Consider the following 21351-nt stretch of genomic DNA (forward strand, 5'->3'; position numbering starts at 1 on the left):
CCTATTGTTTGATTGACAGGTGGCAATAGGTTGATCAGGAGTATACCTTGGGTCCTATGAGCTTTTTTGCCGCAGTGTGTGGAGTTCCACACAGGTCGAGACACAGCATGTTGTCCGCGTACTGGCAGGCCGTCACACAGATGGTCTGGGGGAGATGTCAGGGCAAAGTGTCAACAAACATGCAAGTGAATGCCATTTTAGTCACAATTATATCCAAGCCTTATTAATAAAGATTAGATTGTTTGTTTGTTGTTTAACTCCACACTCAGCAATATTCCAGCTACATGATGGCAGTCTGTAAATAATTGAGTTTGGACCAGACAATCCAGTGATTGATATAGTGAGCATCGATCCACGCAATTGGGATACAATATCATGCATCAATCAAGACAGCGAGTCTGACCACCCGATCCCGTTAGTCGCCTCTTATGACAAGAATGGTCGCCTTTTGTAGCAAATATGGGTTGCATGGGTCTTAATCAAGATTAGAACAGGCAAACCAGTGACTGATAGAATGAGCATAAAGGCACCACTCTGGAAATACGATAAACTAGGCCATGATAAATTTATGATAATTTTATTTATCCTAATTTTCTAGGATGATGAGGGAGGCATTTTTTATATGTAATTTCTTTAAGAAAATTATCCAAGGCCTCTGTGTACATTACATGTTAACAGATGTGTTTCACTTGAATATTTGGTAGAACTACATATCTTGTGTATTTCATGAGGTTATTGGGATTTCCTTCATCAGTAGGTGGTTGGGACAAAACATTAAGGTGAAGCTGGATGTCTGATAGTGAGGGGAATGGGAATGAAACTGAAATAACTATGTATTTGTTCGGGTAAAAATATCATATATACATATCTTGACTCATACTTATAGCTTATCTCATTTTGGCTGAGGGGTGCCTTTGCGTGAGATCAGGATAAGTTAAAATAATTAATTTTATTATGGTCTTACTGTCAGGAAATTCTCATATATTTCTTCTTTCCCAGCAACACTCTTCTGATGAAATTCCAACTGTTCCATGCTGAGTTCTCCCCCATCCAGAGCCTCCAGGGTCTCAAGGTCATCCAAGGTCGGGAACAGGATCTGGTACAATGTCCGTGAAATCCCAACCAGACGCTGGAGCATCACCACCAGATCAATGGCAGAACCTGATATTGGCAAGCTAGCATCAGAACCAGGTGGGGGAGTGGGGAGGGAAACGTTTGTAAAATCCGAGGAGAAAGAATCCAAGAACTCGTGTCTATCAGAACTTTCAAAGCAGTGGTCAACAGAATTGTACGACTGTTCAAGTGAGTCTTGGAATCTTTTGTCTTCATATTCCGTGCCAGATTCATGTGTTGAAACCGTTCTTTTCCTAGGCAGTCTGAATGCTGATGTGAGTCGGGACACAAAGCCCTGAGGTTCTACTTCAACTTGTGCATCATCTACATGAAATGCCTTACTGCTGCCTGGTAGGCCAGACGACACTTGTTGTATGGGTGGAAACGTAAAGTCACCTTCAGTCTCCGAGTCTTCTTCATTGTCAGAATGCACATCTGCTTCAGATGCCACTGTGCTTGTCTCATCATCATCATCATCATCATCATCATCATCTACATCACTGTGAACCGTAGCCTGGAATACCAGTCCTGACCCATTGATGTCACTATTGCTGTGTTCAGTCTCTTCATTGCTGCTCATTTCATCGCTCTCGTTGAGCAGGGGCATGAAGGGGCATGAATCAGCCTCCCCTGACTGTGTCATCCACAAGCGCTCCGTAGCATCCTCATCCTTGTCCTTCATCTCCGGCATGGACGCACTGTGCTTGAGGCCTTTAGACTTCAAACAGTCAGCATGGTCTTCTACTGATATGAGTGACTTGGTCTCAAATGACCCTTGCTTGCGAATCTTAACGACCTTCACCTCCTTCTTCTCTGGTTGTGTGATTGGGTTGACATTGTTAATTGTCTGAGCTGATTTTATTGTTTCAGGGGAGGTTTCTGGGATGGTTGCAGGTTGTCGAGGATGTCTGGATGGAGAGTCTGAAATTGCAGCCTGCAAAAGATGAAATCAGCCAATAACCTTCTATGCACGTTATCTGATATTTGGTGAGGCGAAGTGAAATGGGGTTTAACATCGTGTTCAAGATTATTGCACATATATAAGAATGTGAATATTCCAGCTATATGACTGCGGTCTGTAAATAATCAAGTCTGGACCAGATAATCCAGTGATTGATATCATGAGCATCAATCCACGCATTTGAGATACAATGACATGCATCAATCAAGTCAGCAAGCCTGACCACCCGATCCGGTTAGTCGCATCTTACGACAAGCATAGTTGACTTATACGGCAAGCATGGAATGCTGACCTATTCTACCCCGGATCTTCACGGGTTGCCAACATAGTGAAGTGAATACACGTTGGTGTGTGACTGCATGTACTAGTCTAGAATAATGATGTTTTTTTAATGCAAGACCACATAGACACCATGCTGTTGGGATGGGGTAACAGAACTATGGAGTGATGCTCCGAATGATGGCCACTGAGTATAGTCCTATACTGACCTGCTTGTTTGGCGTAGATCGGAGTGAGGACACGAGGCTGCTGAAGGCGCTGTTTACGGAGGGGGTGAGAGATGTGGCTAACAAAGACTGACTGCGATGGACAGAGTAGGAGGACCCGGTCAGGGATGACAGCGGAGTCATCAGATGAACCTCCTGCGTCTGGAACTACACAAACAGGATCACGTGTCACAAATATCACACAAAGACACATTACATATATATAAGAATCAGATCATGGTAGGACTCAGATCATATTACCCATCTGTGGTAGATCTTAATATGGCATGGTCAACATTGAAAAGAATAATTAAGAAATTAGATTTATTATAAATACACATTTATATCTACACATTTACAATACATGTGAGTGAGTGAGTGAGTGAGTGAGTGAGTGAGTGAGTGAGTGAGTGAGTGAGTGAGTGAGTGAGTGAGTGAGTTTAAAGTAACTTTTTTTAACATTAATCCAGATATATCATGGCGTGTTAGCTTGATGTGGGAGGAAAGCTTGAAGTGAAGGAGGTCTTCGACGTTTACCACTTTGGTGAAACCCACAAGCAAGGGTATGGTGTTAGGAACATATCTGGAGCGAACTGGGACTTGGAACCCATGAACCTAGGTTTCTGGCATGAGTGAGGGATGAAACTCTACACAGTGAACAGTGGTGCCATAGATGACTGGGCCACCCATCCCCCCCTCCAAACATAAGCAGTTGTCCTCCTTGTCGTAATAGTATGTCATATCTCAGTATCCCTATTAGAAGTTGAGTAGTATAGCCCTCCACAGATACAGAGGAACACCAGCATGTCTCAGTACCTCATCTCCCGACACTGCCTCTGTCACCAGGTCCTGCACGTGGAACATGATCGACGTCGACCACAGCACAATTTCTCGTAGAAATCTCTTACGCCATTGCTGAGCTCTGAAACACAATTATTAAGTGGTACAGACAGACAGACAAACAGCCTTCCTTTCGTCATCTTCCCGAGGCAAGAGAGTTAATTGACTATAAAAGTCCAGTTTCCACCCTTGCCGAACTAGGCTGGTATTATGGAGTTACATTTTGGCAGGACTAACAAGTCTATGCATAGTCTAATCAAAAACGTGCAACAAAATCAGAATCCGGTTCATTAACTGTCGTGCAGATTTCGGTCAATTGCAGGATTTGTCTGAGACTATAAACCACTGAAGTACTCTTGGAAATCTGAGAAAGGTCAATTTTACTTCATTTGATAAATATGACTGAGTGCTTTCACAATAACAGACACTGAAATAATCTGCCTGATCCAGCATACTAGAGCTAAGATTGTGGTAACTCTCAAGTCGTACGTTTACAAGTAGAATTCCGATAAACTTATGCAACACTGGCTCGGTGACATGGCTGATTGCGTGTCATCGTACACTGAAAGTGTTGATAGTTTGACTGGTCCAGGCTTGATTATTTTCAAGCTGCCGTCTTATAGCTGGATTATAGCTGAGTGAGGAGTTAAGCAACAAGGACGTAAGATATTGATGCATTTCCCTACAGTACTAAATTACAGCTTTGTTTGCCGAGCAATATTCCAACTATATGATGGTGGTCTGAGAATAATCAAATCTGGGCCAGACAATCCAGTGATTGACATCTTGAGCATAGATCTACACAAATGGGTTACAATGCATCAACCAAGTCAGCAAGTGTGACACCCTAATCCTGCAAGTCCCTTTTACGACAAGTATGGGCTGCTGAAGACCACTTCTAACACGGATGTTTATGGGGGACAGAGTGACGACTACTGACAGTGTTGATGTTCACAGGGGACTACTGACAGTGAGGATGTTGACGGAGGACAGAGGGGACTACTGACAGTGAGGATGTTCACAGGGTAGAGAGTGACTACTACTGACAGTGAGGATGTTCACAGGGTACAGTGTGAGTGAGTTGGGTTTAACACCGCTTTTAACATTATTCCAGTTATATTGCAGCTCACAGGGTACAGAGTGACTACTACTGACAGTAAGGATGTTCACAGGGTACAGTGTGAGTGAGTGAGTTGGGTTTAACACCGCTTTTAACATTATTCCAGTTATATTGCAGCTCACAGTGTACAGAGTGACTACTACTGACAGTGAGGATGTTCACAGGGTACAGTGTGAGTGAGTGAGTTGGGTTTAACACCGCTTTTAACATTATTCCAGTTATATTGCAGCTCACAGGGTACAGAGTGACTACTACTGACAGTGAGGATGTTCACAGGGTACAGTGTGAGTGAGTGAGTTGGGTTTAACACCGCTTTTAACATTATTCCAGTTATATCGCGGCTCACAGGGTACAGAGTGACAACTACTGACAGTGAGGATGTTCACAGAGGACAGAGGGGACTACTGACTCTGTGGGGATGTTCACAGAGGACAGAGGGGACTACTGACAGTGAGGATGTTCACAGAGGACAGAGGGGACTACTGACAGTGAGGATGTTCACAGAGGACAGAGGGGACTACTGACAGTGAGGATGTTCACAGAGGACAGAGGGGACTACTGACAGTGAGGATGTTCACAGAGGGCAGAGGGGACTACTGACAGTGAGGATGTTCACAGAGGACAGAGGGGACTACTGACTCTGTGGGGATGTTCACAGAGGACAGAGGGGACTACTGACAGTGAGGATGTTCACAGAGGACAGAGGGGACTACTGACTCTGTGGGGATGTTCACAGAGGACAGAGGGGACTACTGACAGTGAGGATGTTCACAGAGGACAGAGGGGACTACTGACTCTGTGGGGATGTTCACAGAGGACAGAGGGGACTACTGACTCTGTGGGGATGTTCACAGAGGACAGAGGGGACTACTGACTCTGTGGGGATGTTCACAGAGGACAGAGGGGACTACTGACTCTGTGGGGATGTTCACAGAGGACAGAGGGGACTACTGACTCTGTGGGGATGTTGACGGAGGACAGAGGGGACTACTGACTCTGTGAGGATGTTCACAGAGGACAGAGGGGACTACTGACTCTGTGGGGATGTACTCGGCCCAGTCCTGGTCCAGTCGGTTAAGTCTGTAGGCCAGACCTAGCATCAGCAGGTTGATTTCATGGGCGGTCTGAAACAGAGAGTGATCCAGTTCTCCCATGACATGTTACACGTTACGTGATCACATCTCGATTATAGTCAATAGCCTAGACCAATTCCCTAGCCTTGTTTCGCATGACAAAGTAGACACAATTTATGGATAACAACTTCTTTAATTTCCTGTAAGGCTAAAAAAAATAATAGTATTGGTTCTCAGGCGCTGCCCACATCAGCATAAAGTTCATTGCACGTTTCGTTTTGGTTTCCATTTTCAATTCTTTTTGTGCATTGTGTTTAAGTATTAGGATTTTTACATTTTTTGGAAAATGGAAATAAAAACAAAACAGGTCGCAGACTTTATGATGAGGCAGGTTGTGCCTGTGAACCAAGATTATAATTTTTTAGAATAATGGCAACGTTTTGGTGTAGATCCTTATGCCGTTGTGAAACAAATTGGGTCTACTTTGTCATTCGTCAATTTCTAAGAAACACCCATCAAACAAGTAGTTTGGGATGCGACATCACAACTGCCATGTTCCTATTTCTGACTTAGCACAGAATTTTTCATGCTGGTAGGAGTACTTTCATTGGAAAGCTACTTCTTGAATCAGGTGATGTCCAGGGTACTGATGTAAATAAAATGGAGATACTATTCACCAGATAACTGAGGATGCTGAAATGTAGAATAACCTTCACCTTGTCATGTCTTGCCGTCTGCTCCTTGCAGAGTTCCTCCACATCTTCCATTAGCAGGATGTAGAAAGACTGGGCTGCAATCTCGGTGATGTTCATGTAGCGTGAAAACGATGCCTGGTAGTTGTTGCGGTAGTCGATCACTTCGTCACGGATGTCGCCCATCAGGATATTTAACTGCAGGAAAATGGCCAATGGGCTTTGTTAAAGGTCTTTTTATTCAACTGATTATTGTGTCTCTGAGCAAATCTTGAATAAACAAATATTGTTGGAGGGTACTGTGAGCTATTTTGCCAAAGAATCTCCCCAGAGAAACTCCACAAGGATGAGCAAACCAACTCACCAGAATAGGGCAGATTAACTTGTCTTTGTTTTTCTTGATTAACTCGGACTGAGCCAGGATCTTGTAACGCTCATATGTTGGACGGAATATACCCTGGAGATAGAACAGTTGTACGATGATTGATTTGACATGGTACTTTCTTGAACAATTCAATGACTTTACAACTGGAGTGAATTAGTGGTTTTACATAGTGCATGCTGCACTCACAGTAATTTGTGTGCTGTTTAATATCACACTCACAATATTCTAGATATATGATGGAAGTCTGTAAATAATCAAGTCTGGACCAGACAATCTTGTAATTTATATTGAGAGCAGAGAGGGATGGGGTGAGGAAGGTAAGGAATGAGGTTAGGTTGATAGAGAGGAGTAACTTCGGGAGACGTAACTAGTGTACCTGCACAGCACTATATGGAATGAGGGATGGAGTGAGGGAGGTTAGGTTGATAGAGAGGAGTAACTTAGGGAGATGTAACTGGTGTGCCTGCACAGCATTTTATGGAATGAGGGATGGAGTGAGGGAAGTTTGGTTGACAGAGAGGAGTAACTTCGGGAGATGTAACTGGCTGTACCTGCACAGCTCTGTAAGGAGTGAGGGATAGAATGAGGGAAGATAGGTTGATAGAGAGGTGTAACTTGTACCTGCACAGCTCTGTATAGGAACATGTCCAGGGTCTCGTGGCTCTCAAGAGTCAGGTAGGCTCGCAGGTCCAGTGTGATGGAGATCAGTCCAATCAGGATATCTGCAGGAGGAGAGAGACAACGTCACAACAGAGTCTAATTCCTGACATCCACTCACAGTCAGATCATAGTTACAAGACAATTATACAGTGGACATAGTTGCCACCCTTCACCAAATCCTTTGTTTAATGTATCTTAATGTATGTCAAGTAGTTATATTTTTTTGATAACAAGCGTGAAATACTTATAGCCCCCACCAACATGACATGTCTGGTTGTGTGAAAGGCAAGAAATATTTACAGTTTTCAAGATCTGCTGCAGAAACTAGCAATAACGCCATTTTCAGTCTACCATATATCGCTGTGTATAAGGCGAGTTTTTCATACCTAGAATTAGGGGGCCTTCAAGGTGGGGTTGTCTTATACGCAGGGTTGAAGAATTTTGTTGTTTTTTCCCCCAACACAAAGACATTACAGTGAGCACGTAGAACCGGAAATACCATGCCAACAAAGTTGTTGCTATGTAAACTCGAAAATTTTGTAAAAATCCCAAACTATCAAAAGGCACCAGTTCACCAATCGGCCTATCTATATGCCAAGTGTGTAGGGCTGGGACAGGGAACTCGGGTACCCAGGTCGGGTGGGTACTGAGTAGGACCCGGGTACCCACAGGACTACCCGGACCCGAGGTTAGTAACGTGATATATTGTTTCATGACAAAAAATCACTGTAAAACTACATGGTTACACGACAATTTTAAGTCTCTAATGTTCGCATTTCTTCATGACTATGAACACATTCCTTCTGACTTATGTGTGTTTGAACAAAGCTAAAACTTCAGTAAACTTCAGTGTATACATGATCACATCGTTTTACATTCTGTCAGGGCTACTGTTAAAATATTCCCAATCGGACATTTTGTACCTATCTCTTGACACCAACAGCGGGTACCCGGGTAGGGTCGGGTAATAGGGGTGTGGGTACCCGGGTAGTAAATTTGGACTCGTCTCAGCCCTACAAGTGTGGTTCCGATATCTCTCATGGATTTTGAGTACTGCTCTGGAAACAAAACGTAAAAGATGGACAGCCGGCCGGCCAGACAGCACCCATTCCTATATCCCCTTTCCACTTTGTGGCGGGGGATAATAAGCCCACAGGATTATTATTTGTGCAAATGGTAGCACATTCAGATACATCAGCTAGCATTCCAGTCAAAGTAAAGCACTCATATGTGTCAACAATTATAAATAGAGTGTTTGGCTTAACACTTCTATTAATAGTATTTCAGTAATACGCTTAGCTTGATGTACGATGAAAAGCCCAAAGTGATGCAGGTCTTAGGAGTTCACCACTTTGGTGAAACCCATGAGCATGGGTATGGTGCCGACAAACCAAGAAACATAATCATGGCGATTATGGCTTCAAACAGACAGTCACAAGTTTCTGGCAGGCCTAAAGGATGAAACACTGGGCATTGCAGCATCTCACATGACCAGGCCACCCAAGTTCACTGATTAGTTAGTAAATACTGAGCTTGCTCCAAGAGCTACAACATCAGCATAGTCATCTTACCTATTCCATCTGCAGGTCTGATGGCTTGGAATATGCTCTTCATCTGACAGAAGGACTTGGCTGCCTGGACGAGGATGGACTTGACGCAGCTATCCAGCAGAACAAACTGGACCAAAGATGGCCTACATTACACAGAGTTGCATTCCACATGGCCAAATCGAAGGACAATCTTTTCCCAGTATCACTGAACAATGCAGTTAAACCGTGTTAACTCTACTAATACAATTCATGGTTTATTGTGTTCGAAATTAAAGCCATTTCTAGAGTCTTGAGGTTTTCTCCTGATACTGAAGCTTGGGACTCCCTAAATCTAACTCAATACATGGTTTATTGTGTTCGAAATTAAAGGTTTGTTTGTTTGTTGTTTAACGTCGCACTCAGCAATATTCCAGCTATATGACAGCGGTCTGTAAATAATCGAGTCTGGACCTGAAAATCCAGTGATTGATGTCATGAGCATTGATCCACGCAATTGGGACAATGTCATGCATCAACCAAGTCAGCGAGTCTGACCACCCGATCCTGTTAGTCGCCTCTTCAACAAGCATAGTCACCTTTTACGGCAAGCATGGGTTGCTGAAGACCTATTCTACCCCGGATCTTCACAGGTCTCGAAATTAAAGGGATTCCTAGAGTCCTTGAGGTCTCCTCCTGATACTGAGGCTCTGGACTCCCTAAATCTTCAACTCCTAACCATTTTAACATGAAGGTAATAACATCAACCATGATTCAGCGTTCAACATTAAGAGTGTCCTGGAGTCCTTGAGGTTTTCTATGATATTTGAATCTTGGATCCCCTTGCTTTCTATATAAAGGTGAATCTTGACTCATATGATTATTTTTTAACACTGGTTATGATGGTGTATTGATAATATGGTCAAATTAACTTGTCTTGTACTATGAGTTGTATTATCTTGTGGTCAAATGATAATGATTTTGTGATTTGGTACAAGAACATATTATGAGCAAATTCCACCTTAGAATATGTAGGTTTTGCAAATCAGTGATTGAATGGTATTGCTAAGGTATGGCTAAAGTGGCCTAAATGATTTAGTTTGGTACAGGCAAACCAGTGACTGTTAGCATGAGAACACATTCAGCAAGGTCTGACCACCTGATCCTAATGTCCAGCTCCTATCATAAGACTTGGGATCTATTCTGACCAATAATCGACACAGGGGGAGCAGACGTCAATACAGTCATCCCCCGTGATAACGCGGGTCTCGGGGTCCATGATGACCCCCATGTTATCAGACACCCTCGTTATTCCAATTATGGAATGTAGGTCGGGTGATAGTTCAACTAAGGGCGTTATTGCGAGGAGCGACTGTATATTTTACTCCTATCAAGATATGTAAAGTGAGTGAGTATATTTTTTTAGCAACATGCCAGCAATATTAAGACAGGGCAAAGAAGAAATGAACTTCATGCATTCTACCAATGTGGGGAATCAAACTTCAGCCTTCGGAGTGAAGAGCAAACACATGAACCATTAGTCTATCAAAACATCCCAAACATGAAAAGAAGATTTGGTTTCATCACAATACCACTGTACACTATATAATGAGTATATTCTGCTTACCTCTTTTTTCGTCATCACGAGTTGTGACTTGTTGCTAGGAAACATGTCCCTCACACTGGCAACAACTGAGGTCATGTGTTGAAGAAACCACACAGATGGAGAGAAGATCTCGATCAAGTGACGGAGGTATAACACCCTGCGGTACTGCTCTCCCTGGGAATTGATATATATTTTAATTCACTACAATATCAAAATTCATCAAATTTTTTCGACAAGGCCTTTGGCCTAAATCGACTTGAACAGAAGTGTACAAAAAATGCACACTGTATGTCATAGCAAGAGTCATGACTTACATCACTCCCCAACCCCAAAGTCCACACCCCATGAACTGATGGCTACATTTACAAAATGTTGGTTTTAAGTTGTAATTACTAATACCAACATGACAAGAAAGTCAGAAGTACAGACGTTTTTGTGTAATTTACAGCAATGCTGAGTATAATAATGGAGGTGCCCATTTTCTGCCCACATACAGTTGGAAATCATATAAAATGTGCCAAGTATTTTTGAAAACTGAAATCTTGTGAATGGGTCTCTGAAGAACCTCAACTTACGTATCTAAATTAGTGTATCTGTTTATGTTTACAGTAATAATAAAAATTCTTTTGTTACTTTGAAATAGCACTGACGTCAGTTGGTGAAACGACAAATGTTGGCACCATAGTATACAATGTTCACATATTTTGGTGCTATTTGGGACAGGTGCTAGTACTCGTACATGTACATATTGTTTGTTTTGTTTAATGCTGCATTCAGGAACATTCCAGCTATATGATGAGGTACAAAACACTTGTCTGTAAAGTAGAAGAAAATCATCCAAGAATGGGGAGTGAAGACAAAACTATCGCCATGAATACTTACGATGCCATATCGAAGTCCGAATTCCCTGAGTAGACGCATTGAAGCAGAAGACAGCAGTGAGAAGAGCGGACTGGAGGTGTCGTCTGTTCCAACTTTAAACTGATGTTCATAGCTGCAAGGAAAGCAGATACACTGTATTACTTTGTCTGAAAGGAGCCGTGGTATTGCTAATGGATAAAGGGAAATAGCGTTAAACAGACAATATAAAATGAAAGGTGAAATCGTCCCCCAAATGAAAAAAAACCCGGCACTGCAGGGATAATGGACTAAAAGGTTGAAGTTCTGAACTGATTTCAACAAAACAAAATTCAAACTATAAATGATATATTTATATTTAGCTTGTCAACTTGAGATTGGGATTGGTTAGGAAAGTTCAAGGCCTTCCAAGGCACCTTATCCCTTTATAGAGACTTTTCAAGGCAGATTAGATATTCAAGAATTTTTAGAAACATCAGAATTCTATTGACTTTTGGCGTGAGTGGGGTGATTTACATTGAGCACACTGCATTTATAGTAGTTTGTTGAGTTGTTGTTTAACGTGCCAGTCAGCAATATTTTAGCCACATGACAGCTGTCTGCAAAAAATTGCGTCTTGACCAGACAATCTGGGGATCGATGTGAGCAATGATGCTTTTGGGGTATGATGACACCCGATCAACAAAGTCACCGATCCTGACCACCCAATCCATATGGTCGCCTCTAACGACCAGCATATATTGTTGGGGACCAATTATAACCCTGAATCCCTACTGTATGACCAGCATATGTTGCTGGGGCCCTATTCTAACCTGGAACCCTCACGGTATGACCATCATATGATGCTGGGGCCCTATTCTCATCCGGAACCCCCATGGTAAGACCAGCAAATGTTTCTGGGGCCCTATTCTAACCCAGAATCCCCACGGTACAACCAGCATACGTTGCTGGGGACCTGTTCTAACGTGAGCACTCACAGTAGTAGTTTAGAAAGCAGTATCTCGTAGTCGTCGTGGACAGTGGCAAGGTCCTTGGTGTGCAGCTGGCTGTCAACAGGGTAGGGCAGGGAGAAGTGCCAGAACTTGTTGAGCAGATCCGAGATGTGCGACATCTCCTGGTGGCACCAGATGTCATAGCCATTCCGGGACTGAGACAAGAGACGGTTGCATGTGGTTTTTAAGATGCTAGGAAACTTAACAATGTTCTAATGCTGTTTTTATTCCTTGGTTTTCACCAATTCCAACAAAAGAAAATTTTAAAGAGAAAACTCAACATGGGCTGAACAACAAAATGGAAAGGGAAGTAACTCCAAACAGTGATGTGTGTGCTTCAGGCTGTTTTGGTCAAAAAGTCATAAAACTAAGCTTTGTAAAGTATTTTTGTATTTCACCTTACTGACGATGATCACTAAAACAATTTTGGTATTACAAGTTTAATATTATTTTCATTTGACTACATCCCTGGGCTTTGAAAACGCAACAATTACTCGGACAGTTCACCACTCACCAGAAAGGCAGTAGGGCTGTAGAATGTGTTGCTGGTGTTCTCCAGGGATGTCAACTGACTCATTAACTCTTCTGCTAACAGCTGTAAACCACGGAAAAACAATGAATAGCAACATTTCACACTGGACGTTACTCAAAATACTTCAAATAAACTTCTAAAATATTGTTTAACATACTTATAAGATAAATAATAAAATTCAAAGTGTTCTAAGCAAAGTACCTGCAAAGAAAGCAGCAACAATTGTTGAAAGTGAACTGCACTAATTCTTTCTACTTTATAAATGACCATTGATCATACTTGATTAGTGGGCTGATGCTTTATACATGGTCTTAACACTATTCCAGTTATGTCAACCCTGTGAGGATTCCGGGTTAGAACAGGTTCCCAGCAACATGTGCTGGTTGAAAGAGGTAACTTGATGGATTGGGTGTCATCGTACCCTGGCTACATCATGTACATGGATCGTTGCTCATAACATCAATTACTGGTTTGTCTGGTCCATACTATTTTGTTGTTTAACACCGCACTCAGCAATATCCAGCTATATGATGGCAGTCTGTAAATAATCAAGTCTGGACCAAACAATCTAGTGACTGACATCATGAGCATCGATCTACACAATTGGGATACAATGACATGCATCAACCAAATAATCAAGCCTGACCACCCGATCCCGTTAGTCGCCTCTTACGACAAACATAGTCGCCTTTTACGGCAAGCATGGGTTGCTGAAGACCTGTTCTACCCATACTATTAACAGAATGTTGTCAAATAGCTGGAATATTGCTAAACGTGGTATTAAAACAAACAAAAACTACAAATATTACCCTTAACTAATTGTACATGTATACTTCCCCAAAATCCTAAAGAATAACAAAAGTCTACTTACCTTCGGTGGGGATTTCTTTTGATATGACTTAGCAATCATGGTTTCGTACTGGTGGAAGCGTTCAGCTGATAAACTGAACGCCCGACGCAGCAGTTCACACAGCGTCTCAGTGGGGATCATGGCTCCCTCGTCTGTTTCCTCTACGCCGCTGTCATGCAGGGACTGGGGGGTGGAGGGACGGCGGTCAGACCGGCTAGACTGCGGGTAGGTGATCTGAGTGGGAGGGGTATTGGTGGGTGTTGTTGGAGAGGGGGAGATCGGGGAGGGGGGGTCTGGAGCTCCCAGAACTGGAAATGCTGCACAGAGGTAGGCGTGTTTGAAAGCTCGGAATTCCTGGAAACGAATTATTTCCTTTGTAATTATTTATTGCATAATCCATAATGATATCTTCAAAAAATATATTCATAAAATATTCTTTGGCATAAGTTTGTTATATTATGATGAGAAATTAAGTTTGATTAAATGCCGCTTTGAACAGTATTTCAGTTACTTGCCAGTAGTGATGTAGGTCTTAGAGGGATACCACTTTTGTGGAACCCACAAGCAAGGTAGCGGTGCTGACAAACCTAGAAACATAATCAGGGTGAATCTGGGATTTGAACCCATGATCATAGGTCTCTGGTGAACCTGCCACTCAACATAGCAAACTACAATGCTTGACAAGACTAGGCCACCTGTGCCCCCAATATCAGGTATATTATCCTCATCATCATTTTCTGCACAATCATCAAAAGGCAGCGAAGCGAACTTCTAAATGCCTATCAAAGACCCCAGACTGTGAGCCTGTTTGGGAACACAATGGAGAAACCTGTCTGAGCACCCCAGGGGCGGGTCCTCAGGTCCTTGTTTTTGCATATTGACTTCATCAAGGGGAATTATTTGTATAATGTTCTATTGTCAATATTCATCACGTGACAGGTCAATACTCATCATGTGACAAGTCAATATTCGGGGTCAGTGTCAGCCACATTATTTCGGGGCATACATTGAAATGTATTGTTTCACGGGTACAGATTAACCCATAGAATTGCATGATTGTAAACAGAGGTATGACAAACTGATGTATATGTCATCAGCTTCCACCCACCTTGTGGTCCAGCTGCTGCACATCCTTGGTGTGTGACATGATCGTCCTCTTCATCGCACCTGTCACAAGCATACCAATTTCGTAACTCAGCCAATGAATGCCCAGGACCTTTCTCACATGTTGCTAATTCTGGGCTTATTAAGCTTATTAACAACATTGATTTGTTTATTTGTTTGTTAATGCCGCCTTCAGCAATATCACAACTATATGACCGCGACATGTAAATTATTGAGTTGGGATCAGACAATCCAGTGAGAGTTATTACGAGCAATGACCACACTATTGAGGAATGATGACATGCTATCAACCATGTAGCCAAGTCTGACCACCTGACCAATAAGTCACTTCTTATGACCAGTATCGGATCATGATGATCATCAAACTGACCGTGATCAGTGGTCATTCATGCCAAATGACACAGAATGTCGTTCTTGTACAGACCGAACATGAATTAAAGAAATTTGTCACCATGATCAGAGACTAATGGTATTGTACATGTATTGGTGATGCTGGAATGTGTTCGGGTGAATAGTTTTTAGAAGCTGGAAACTTTTCCACAGAAGGATTAAAAGAAGATGGATTACAAGCATAGTGGGAGTAAGATAAGTTAAAAAAGTCTTGTATTCATATACTGTAAATCTGGAAATTAGTGTGTCTCCAAATTAATGCGACTGCTGACCTCTAGCCAAAAATGCGACTCAATACCAATGTGACTCCCCCCACCCCATCCCCAGTGGAATGATACATATCCTTATCCTAATCCAATCAAAAGAAAATAACACTGCTTATTAGCACGGAGTAAAGCACTTCTGTAAATAAACAATAAACAGTGTTTTCCTAAAAACAACAAACAGTTTATATGTTTACTCGGTTGACTGACATTAAGGAAGTTCAAAGGCAATAAAATAATCAAACCAAAAACAGTTCACTGATTGGTATACGGAGAAGGTGTCAACAAGCTTGACACGAGTGAGAAGAACTCTTGACCCAAGCAGTGATAACTCACCGGATGCCCACTGTGTAATTCCTATTCTTTGAATGACATTGTTCTATACATCTTACAACTGCTGCTCAATAAACCGTGGTTTATTTCCGCTATTCAAAGTGTATTGTTAATAGTCATTTTGGAGACATAAATGCGAGCAGAAGACCACTAACATTACCGTGTGCGACATACGCTTGCAGTCGGAAAGCGCACGTTAAATCTCCAATATAAGTAAGTAAGTAAGTAAGTACTAACTTTTTTCGCATTTACGTTAATTTCAATATTTACAGTATATCTCATGTGTATCTTACAATGAGCAGACGTTAAGGAAAACATTCAAATAATTGTTGTACGTAAACTGTCTTACTTGTACCAGAGGACATAGTATTGCCCAACAATGTGAAACAGACATCAACCAATGAAGTTGTAAGTATTTCACTATTTCATGTCGGAAAAATGAAAATAAACATCTTGATGCCATCATGATGATACAATTTTACAAAAAGCCAGATGTCTAAATTTGACATTCAACGCCAAATTGAAGACATTAACAAAGTAAAGTGTACATCAGATCTAGAGATTGATTTGCCTGTATCAGTAATAATCTGTATGTTCTGACTTCTTCATACTATGTACCAAGGGGCTGTACAGTACTGGTGAAATATTCTTAATTATCTATCAGTATCAAACTAACATGCTATAACTGACTATACGAGACCATGCTATAACATGCAAAGCTACACTTTCGTAGTTAACCTCTACACCTATACAACTGACCTTCTTCCAGCCCATTGTCTTGACCATCATTCCTCACCTGGACAAAAACAAATAATTAATTAGGTGAGACTTGTTGGTGATTGGTTAACTGACTCTACCAACATGACCAATGCTAATTGAATGAAAGGTTAAAGAAGTAACTGTTAAATTACTACTAGATCACACTGATCGTATATTGTTTTGGGTAACACCTTTCAAAGAGAATAAAGCCTTTTCCCCTAGGTACTTAACGTGAAGCCCACTTCTAGTGTCCCCTACCACTACCGTGATATTTGCTAGAATACTCTTAAAAGCAGTGTAAAACACAACTCACTCATCGACAGATGTAACAACATCTATATGTTGTATATATATATTGCTGCAAAGAACTGGTCCCATTCCACAAAGTGATCTTAGCGCTGAGGTGATTGTACAGTGTTCCCTCGCTATTGCACCCATCAAAATAGCACTATAACTCGGTTATAGCGTGTGGTAACGCATGGCTCCCAAAATTTACTTACATTTTTAACAAACTCATGTTTTACACTAACACACATAACACTCAACAAATCTTCTGTTTAAATTATGAATCATAAACAACTGCTATTCTAATCTTTTTTAAAACTCTGAAACGTGCATCGGAGATCGTGTAAGGTGGGCTGGGCATGTACTGCTGTGTTGGTGATCCACCCCCTACGACTCCACCTCGGTTAAAGTGCTGATCGTCTAACGTTCATCAATTATTTGGACACCAAAGGTAGCGTTATAGCGAGGGATCACTGCAACTCCCATGCTTTAACACTGGCTTATGATTGTCGTAGCGCTAAGATCTCTTTGTGGAATGGGGCCCTGTTTTGTTATTATTATCCTCCTCTTTGGTGTGATCAACTCAAATTTGATCACTTAACTCAATCAAAATTGATGAGGGTAGTTGTCATGGTTGTGTCACACACAGCACTGACCATCAGCCAGATGCGTTTTCCTTACTTGTAACCTCATGGATGACATTACATTACATCCTGATTTGCACTAGCTGTAACAACAGCCTTACAATATTTGTGAAAGTCATTCACATTTGGACAATGAAAGCCCACATATTACACTGTTGACTGAAAGACCGTTTTCCTCACCACTCGCACATTACTGAAGGTTGACTTCCTCCCTGCCAGCAACAAGCAACACTTCCTTGACCTGTCATGTGGAAAACATTATCAGTCATCTGTCACATGATAACATCAGTCTAACATGTCAATATCAACAAGAATAACATAAAAACATCATATCTCATATGAAACTGAAGAATATCTCATATGAAACCGAATAATATCTAATAAAAAGCTGGATAATATCTCATAAAAAACTTAATATCTCATACAAATTTAATTAATCTTATATGAAACTGAATAATATTTCATAAGAAACTTAATAATCTCATATGAAACTCATAATGACACCATATATAAACACGATGCAGCATAGTTTTTTTAACATGCAATGTTTTAAAAAACAGCAAACTGCAAAAGATTTGACAATGAAATAAAAAAACGTCAATAAATCAAACTTACTCAAGATGGCTGAAATAGGATTGGATTTTCTTGACACAGGTGCCATGTCTGAAAATGACAATAAATGTCAGCATGTAAACATGCAAAATGAACTTTCATCTTGAGCTGTTATCTTAATAAACTTTTATTTTCACTTCCTCAGTAGCCCCATGCCCAGTTGTGCTGAACCACCTCCCTAGCCAAGACCCCCCACCTCAGTAGCCCCACTCCCAGTTGTGCTGAACCACCTCCCTAGCCAAGACCCCCCATCTCAGTAGCCCCCCTCCCAGTTGAGCTGAACCACCTCCCTAGCCAAGACCACCCACCTCAGTAGCCCCACTCCCAGTTGAGCTGAACCACCTCCCTAGCCAAGACCACCCACCTCAGTAGCCCCCCTCCCAGTTGAGCTGAACCACCTCCCTAGCCAAGACCACCCACCTCAGTAGCCCCACTCCCAGTTGTGCTGAACCGCCTCCCTAGCCAAGACCACCCAACTCAGTAGCCCCCCTCCCAGTTGAGCTGAACCACCTCCCTAGCCAAGACCACCCACCTCAGTAGCGCAACTCCCAGTTGTGCTGACCCATGTATGGGGGATGGGGATTCCTCCTCCTGTCCGGGGATTCCAAGCTGTGCCCACTGCCTCTCCTCTGCCTCATCCACCAGTCTTGCGATGGTCTCTGGACGCAGCTGCGTCACAGCACTCTCCATCGGGAACATGGTGTTTCTAGAAGTATAGACAAACCTTGAAAAGAAGCACTCTCCATCGGGAACATGGTGTTTCTAGAAGTATAGACATATTTTGAAACAAAGCTCTCTCCATCGAGAACATGGTGTTTCTAGAAGTGTAGACATATTTTGAAACAAAGCTCTTGCTATTGGAAACATGGTGTTTCTAGAAGCATAGACATATCTTGAAACAAAGCTCTCTCCATTGGGAACAGGACATGTCTACATGCTCTAGTACTTGTAGGAAAAAAGATATACAACAGTTCTCCCCATAGGGAGCACAGTGCAAAAGGTAAATTTTGAAACAAGTACCAGTAAATAGCATTTATCTCTCTGTGTACAGCATTGGTTCATAACCATTTCCATACCAAAACATCATGGAACACAATGGTTTCACAAACGTCTCGCCGGGATAACAATAATGTCGCTTTAGCTTCACCATATTCACCATATTTCACCTATGCTTGTCATGAGAGGCAACTAATTGGGTAATTTTTTTCTGTGGGTACAATGTGTGAAGACTTGTTGACTTACATGTCATTGTACCTAATTGCATGTGACGTTGCTCATAACAACAATCACTGTTTTTTCTGGTCCAGATTCAGTTATTAAGAGACTGCCATGGTACAGCTAGAATACTGCTGACTGAGTACTAAACAAAAAAACCAAACCAACCTCATCATCCCATTTCAACATTTCAATAATGTTACTCCATTTTCTCAACTACAGTAGGTCGGTTTTGACACGCCATGTTAATAGGACATCACACTGTGTCCCCTTCAGAACAGGGTCTGTGATAGACAATACATGAACAAGAAGTGGGTAACCTGAGTGGGAGCAGACTGTGTTCAACAGAGCTGACATGCACTGGGATTAAGACTCTGCTGTAATAAAATCTATGTTCTCAAGCGATCCACTTGAAAAACAATAGCATCATTTCAGCCTCCTCACATTCCCAACTCCTATTCCGGGTCATACAAAACTACCCAGCTTGTGACTATTTAGAGAATGACCCTCACTTTCATAAACATCCTGAGTGTCAAATATACTAGATAATAATCAAGTCAAATATACATGGACTACGGAAGTCATGTCCACAAACTAAAATTCCCTTAGAGTAATCTCTGATAGAACCAATGATAACAAACATATTAAAACTATAAGGAAATATTTGATGAAGGAAACTTTGATCAGCTTAATCAGGCGTACTCACATCAGTAATAATCTCCCATTACATACCAGCTTCCGTACTGGATCCAATCAACACTGACATTTCATCACATATTCATGATCAACTACACTGTATGTAACACATTAACCACTAAGTAACTGGTTAGAGAAGAACAAAACAACATAATGACCGTGGCAGGTTGTTACGGCATCATATCCCATACATTCATATACTACAGTAGCAGCAGCCTAAACATGGGATGCTGTCCTGCTAGCCGCTTGTGTACAGCCTGTGGTTGATGTATACAGCCTAGATATCAACCTGGTCTACATGTTAACCCCTGGCAGGGTGGCTGTTTAACCACGTGGGGTTATGTAATGCTGGTTGTCATGGGCAATATATTTCCCTGGCTGACATTTCCCTGGCTGATGCTGTTGAAGGGAGGGTAATGGAGAGTTTACTTGTTTGTTCAAGGATGTTTATGCTAGACAAACAGCCTTCATTTATTTCAACAGCATTCTGTGGGTGGAGCTTGAAATAGAATTGAAGCCGTGTGATTACACCTCATTTAGTATAAGATTGCTCTGGATTCTGTTCATTCGCAGACACAACTACCATCGGTGGTACATTAGCATAAATTACATTTCAAACACAAAACATACAACATGACTACTACATACATTATATCATAAAATATATATATTTCTTACATATTTCAGTGTGAAAGTCTGAGTTTTCTAAAGTTGAGAAAGTGATACTTTCATTGCAGTGAACATAACACTTGATATTTCACTGCAGCGAACATAACACTTGATATTTAACAGCAGTGAACATAACACTTTGACGGAATTATTGTCTTACAAGAGTTACCTCCATGCCAATTATCTCCCTTTTTCATAAATGTCTAGGCAAGGCAAAATAATGATCCATGGTCATTTATGGAGTTAATATTCTTTCTGTTTGTTTTTCTCTTGAAACTGATTCGAAATAAACTGTAAATTTTCTTATTTAACTCGTCAATTGAGACTGTTCGTTTTGCAAAGCGCCTTTTGTTACATGACCAGCGTGTATTCTTTCACTTACAACAACACAATTATGGCGCCATGGTGACAATAATATCTTAAGTTGAAGTTGATTTTGAGCTTAGTCATATCCAAATTTATGATAAAGAATGTCATTGACATCAAATATTTTTGGTTACTTTTGTTTACATTTCTAAAGATTTTGCAAACTCAGAACTACTTTTTAAGTCGCACTTACAAAGGGTGGTGAACCATCCCTGTGTGTTAGGTAGGGAGAAATTATGTTTCAAGGATTTACATTTATAATGAAATATTTCAATTTTCCGGCAGAAACTACCTCAAAAGT

At 41.5% G+C, this 21351-nt stretch overlaps 1 protein-coding gene across 1 annotated transcript in view; it reads right to left on the reverse strand.

Moving 5' to 3' along the window:
* Nucleotides 1-21351, reverse strand: part of LOC139452440 (uncharacterized) — a 56431-nt gene that overhangs the window by 14851 nt on the left and 20229 nt on the right. The window contains exons 2-20 of the mRNA XM_071233916.1: nucleotides 18637-18810; nucleotides 18108-18155; nucleotides 17673-17733; nucleotides 16564-16600; nucleotides 14802-14860; nucleotides 13715-14047; nucleotides 12826-12906; nucleotides 12297-12466; nucleotides 11344-11455; nucleotides 10483-10635; nucleotides 8901-9006; nucleotides 7291-7391; nucleotides 6649-6741; nucleotides 6309-6482; nucleotides 5555-5643; nucleotides 3376-3481; nucleotides 2563-2727; nucleotides 965-2047; nucleotides 47-145 (exon numbers count right to left, since the gene is read on the reverse strand). Of these exons, the coding sequence (XP_071090017.1) occupies nucleotides 47-145; nucleotides 965-2047; nucleotides 2563-2727; nucleotides 3376-3481; nucleotides 5555-5643; nucleotides 6309-6482; nucleotides 6649-6741; nucleotides 7291-7391; nucleotides 8901-9006; nucleotides 10483-10635; nucleotides 11344-11455; nucleotides 12297-12466; nucleotides 12826-12906; nucleotides 13715-14047; nucleotides 14802-14860; nucleotides 16564-16600; nucleotides 17673-17733; nucleotides 18108-18155; nucleotides 18637-18803 (3237 nt within the window). The 5' untranslated portion in view covers nucleotides 18804-18810. The remainder of the gene's footprint in view (nucleotides 1-46; nucleotides 146-964; nucleotides 2048-2562; nucleotides 2728-3375; nucleotides 3482-5554; nucleotides 5644-6308; nucleotides 6483-6648; nucleotides 6742-7290; nucleotides 7392-8900; nucleotides 9007-10482; nucleotides 10636-11343; nucleotides 11456-12296; nucleotides 12467-12825; nucleotides 12907-13714; nucleotides 14048-14801; nucleotides 14861-16563; nucleotides 16601-17672; nucleotides 17734-18107; nucleotides 18156-18636; nucleotides 18811-21351) is intronic.

This window comes from Haliotis cracherodii, unplaced genomic scaffold (genome assembly GCF_022045235.1).
Source record: "Haliotis cracherodii isolate W230 unplaced genomic scaffold, xgHalCrac1.p SCAF_9, whole genome shotgun sequence".
In the NCBI taxonomy this organism is placed as follows: domain Eukaryota; kingdom Metazoa; phylum Mollusca; class Gastropoda; order Lepetellida; family Haliotidae; genus Haliotis; species Haliotis cracherodii.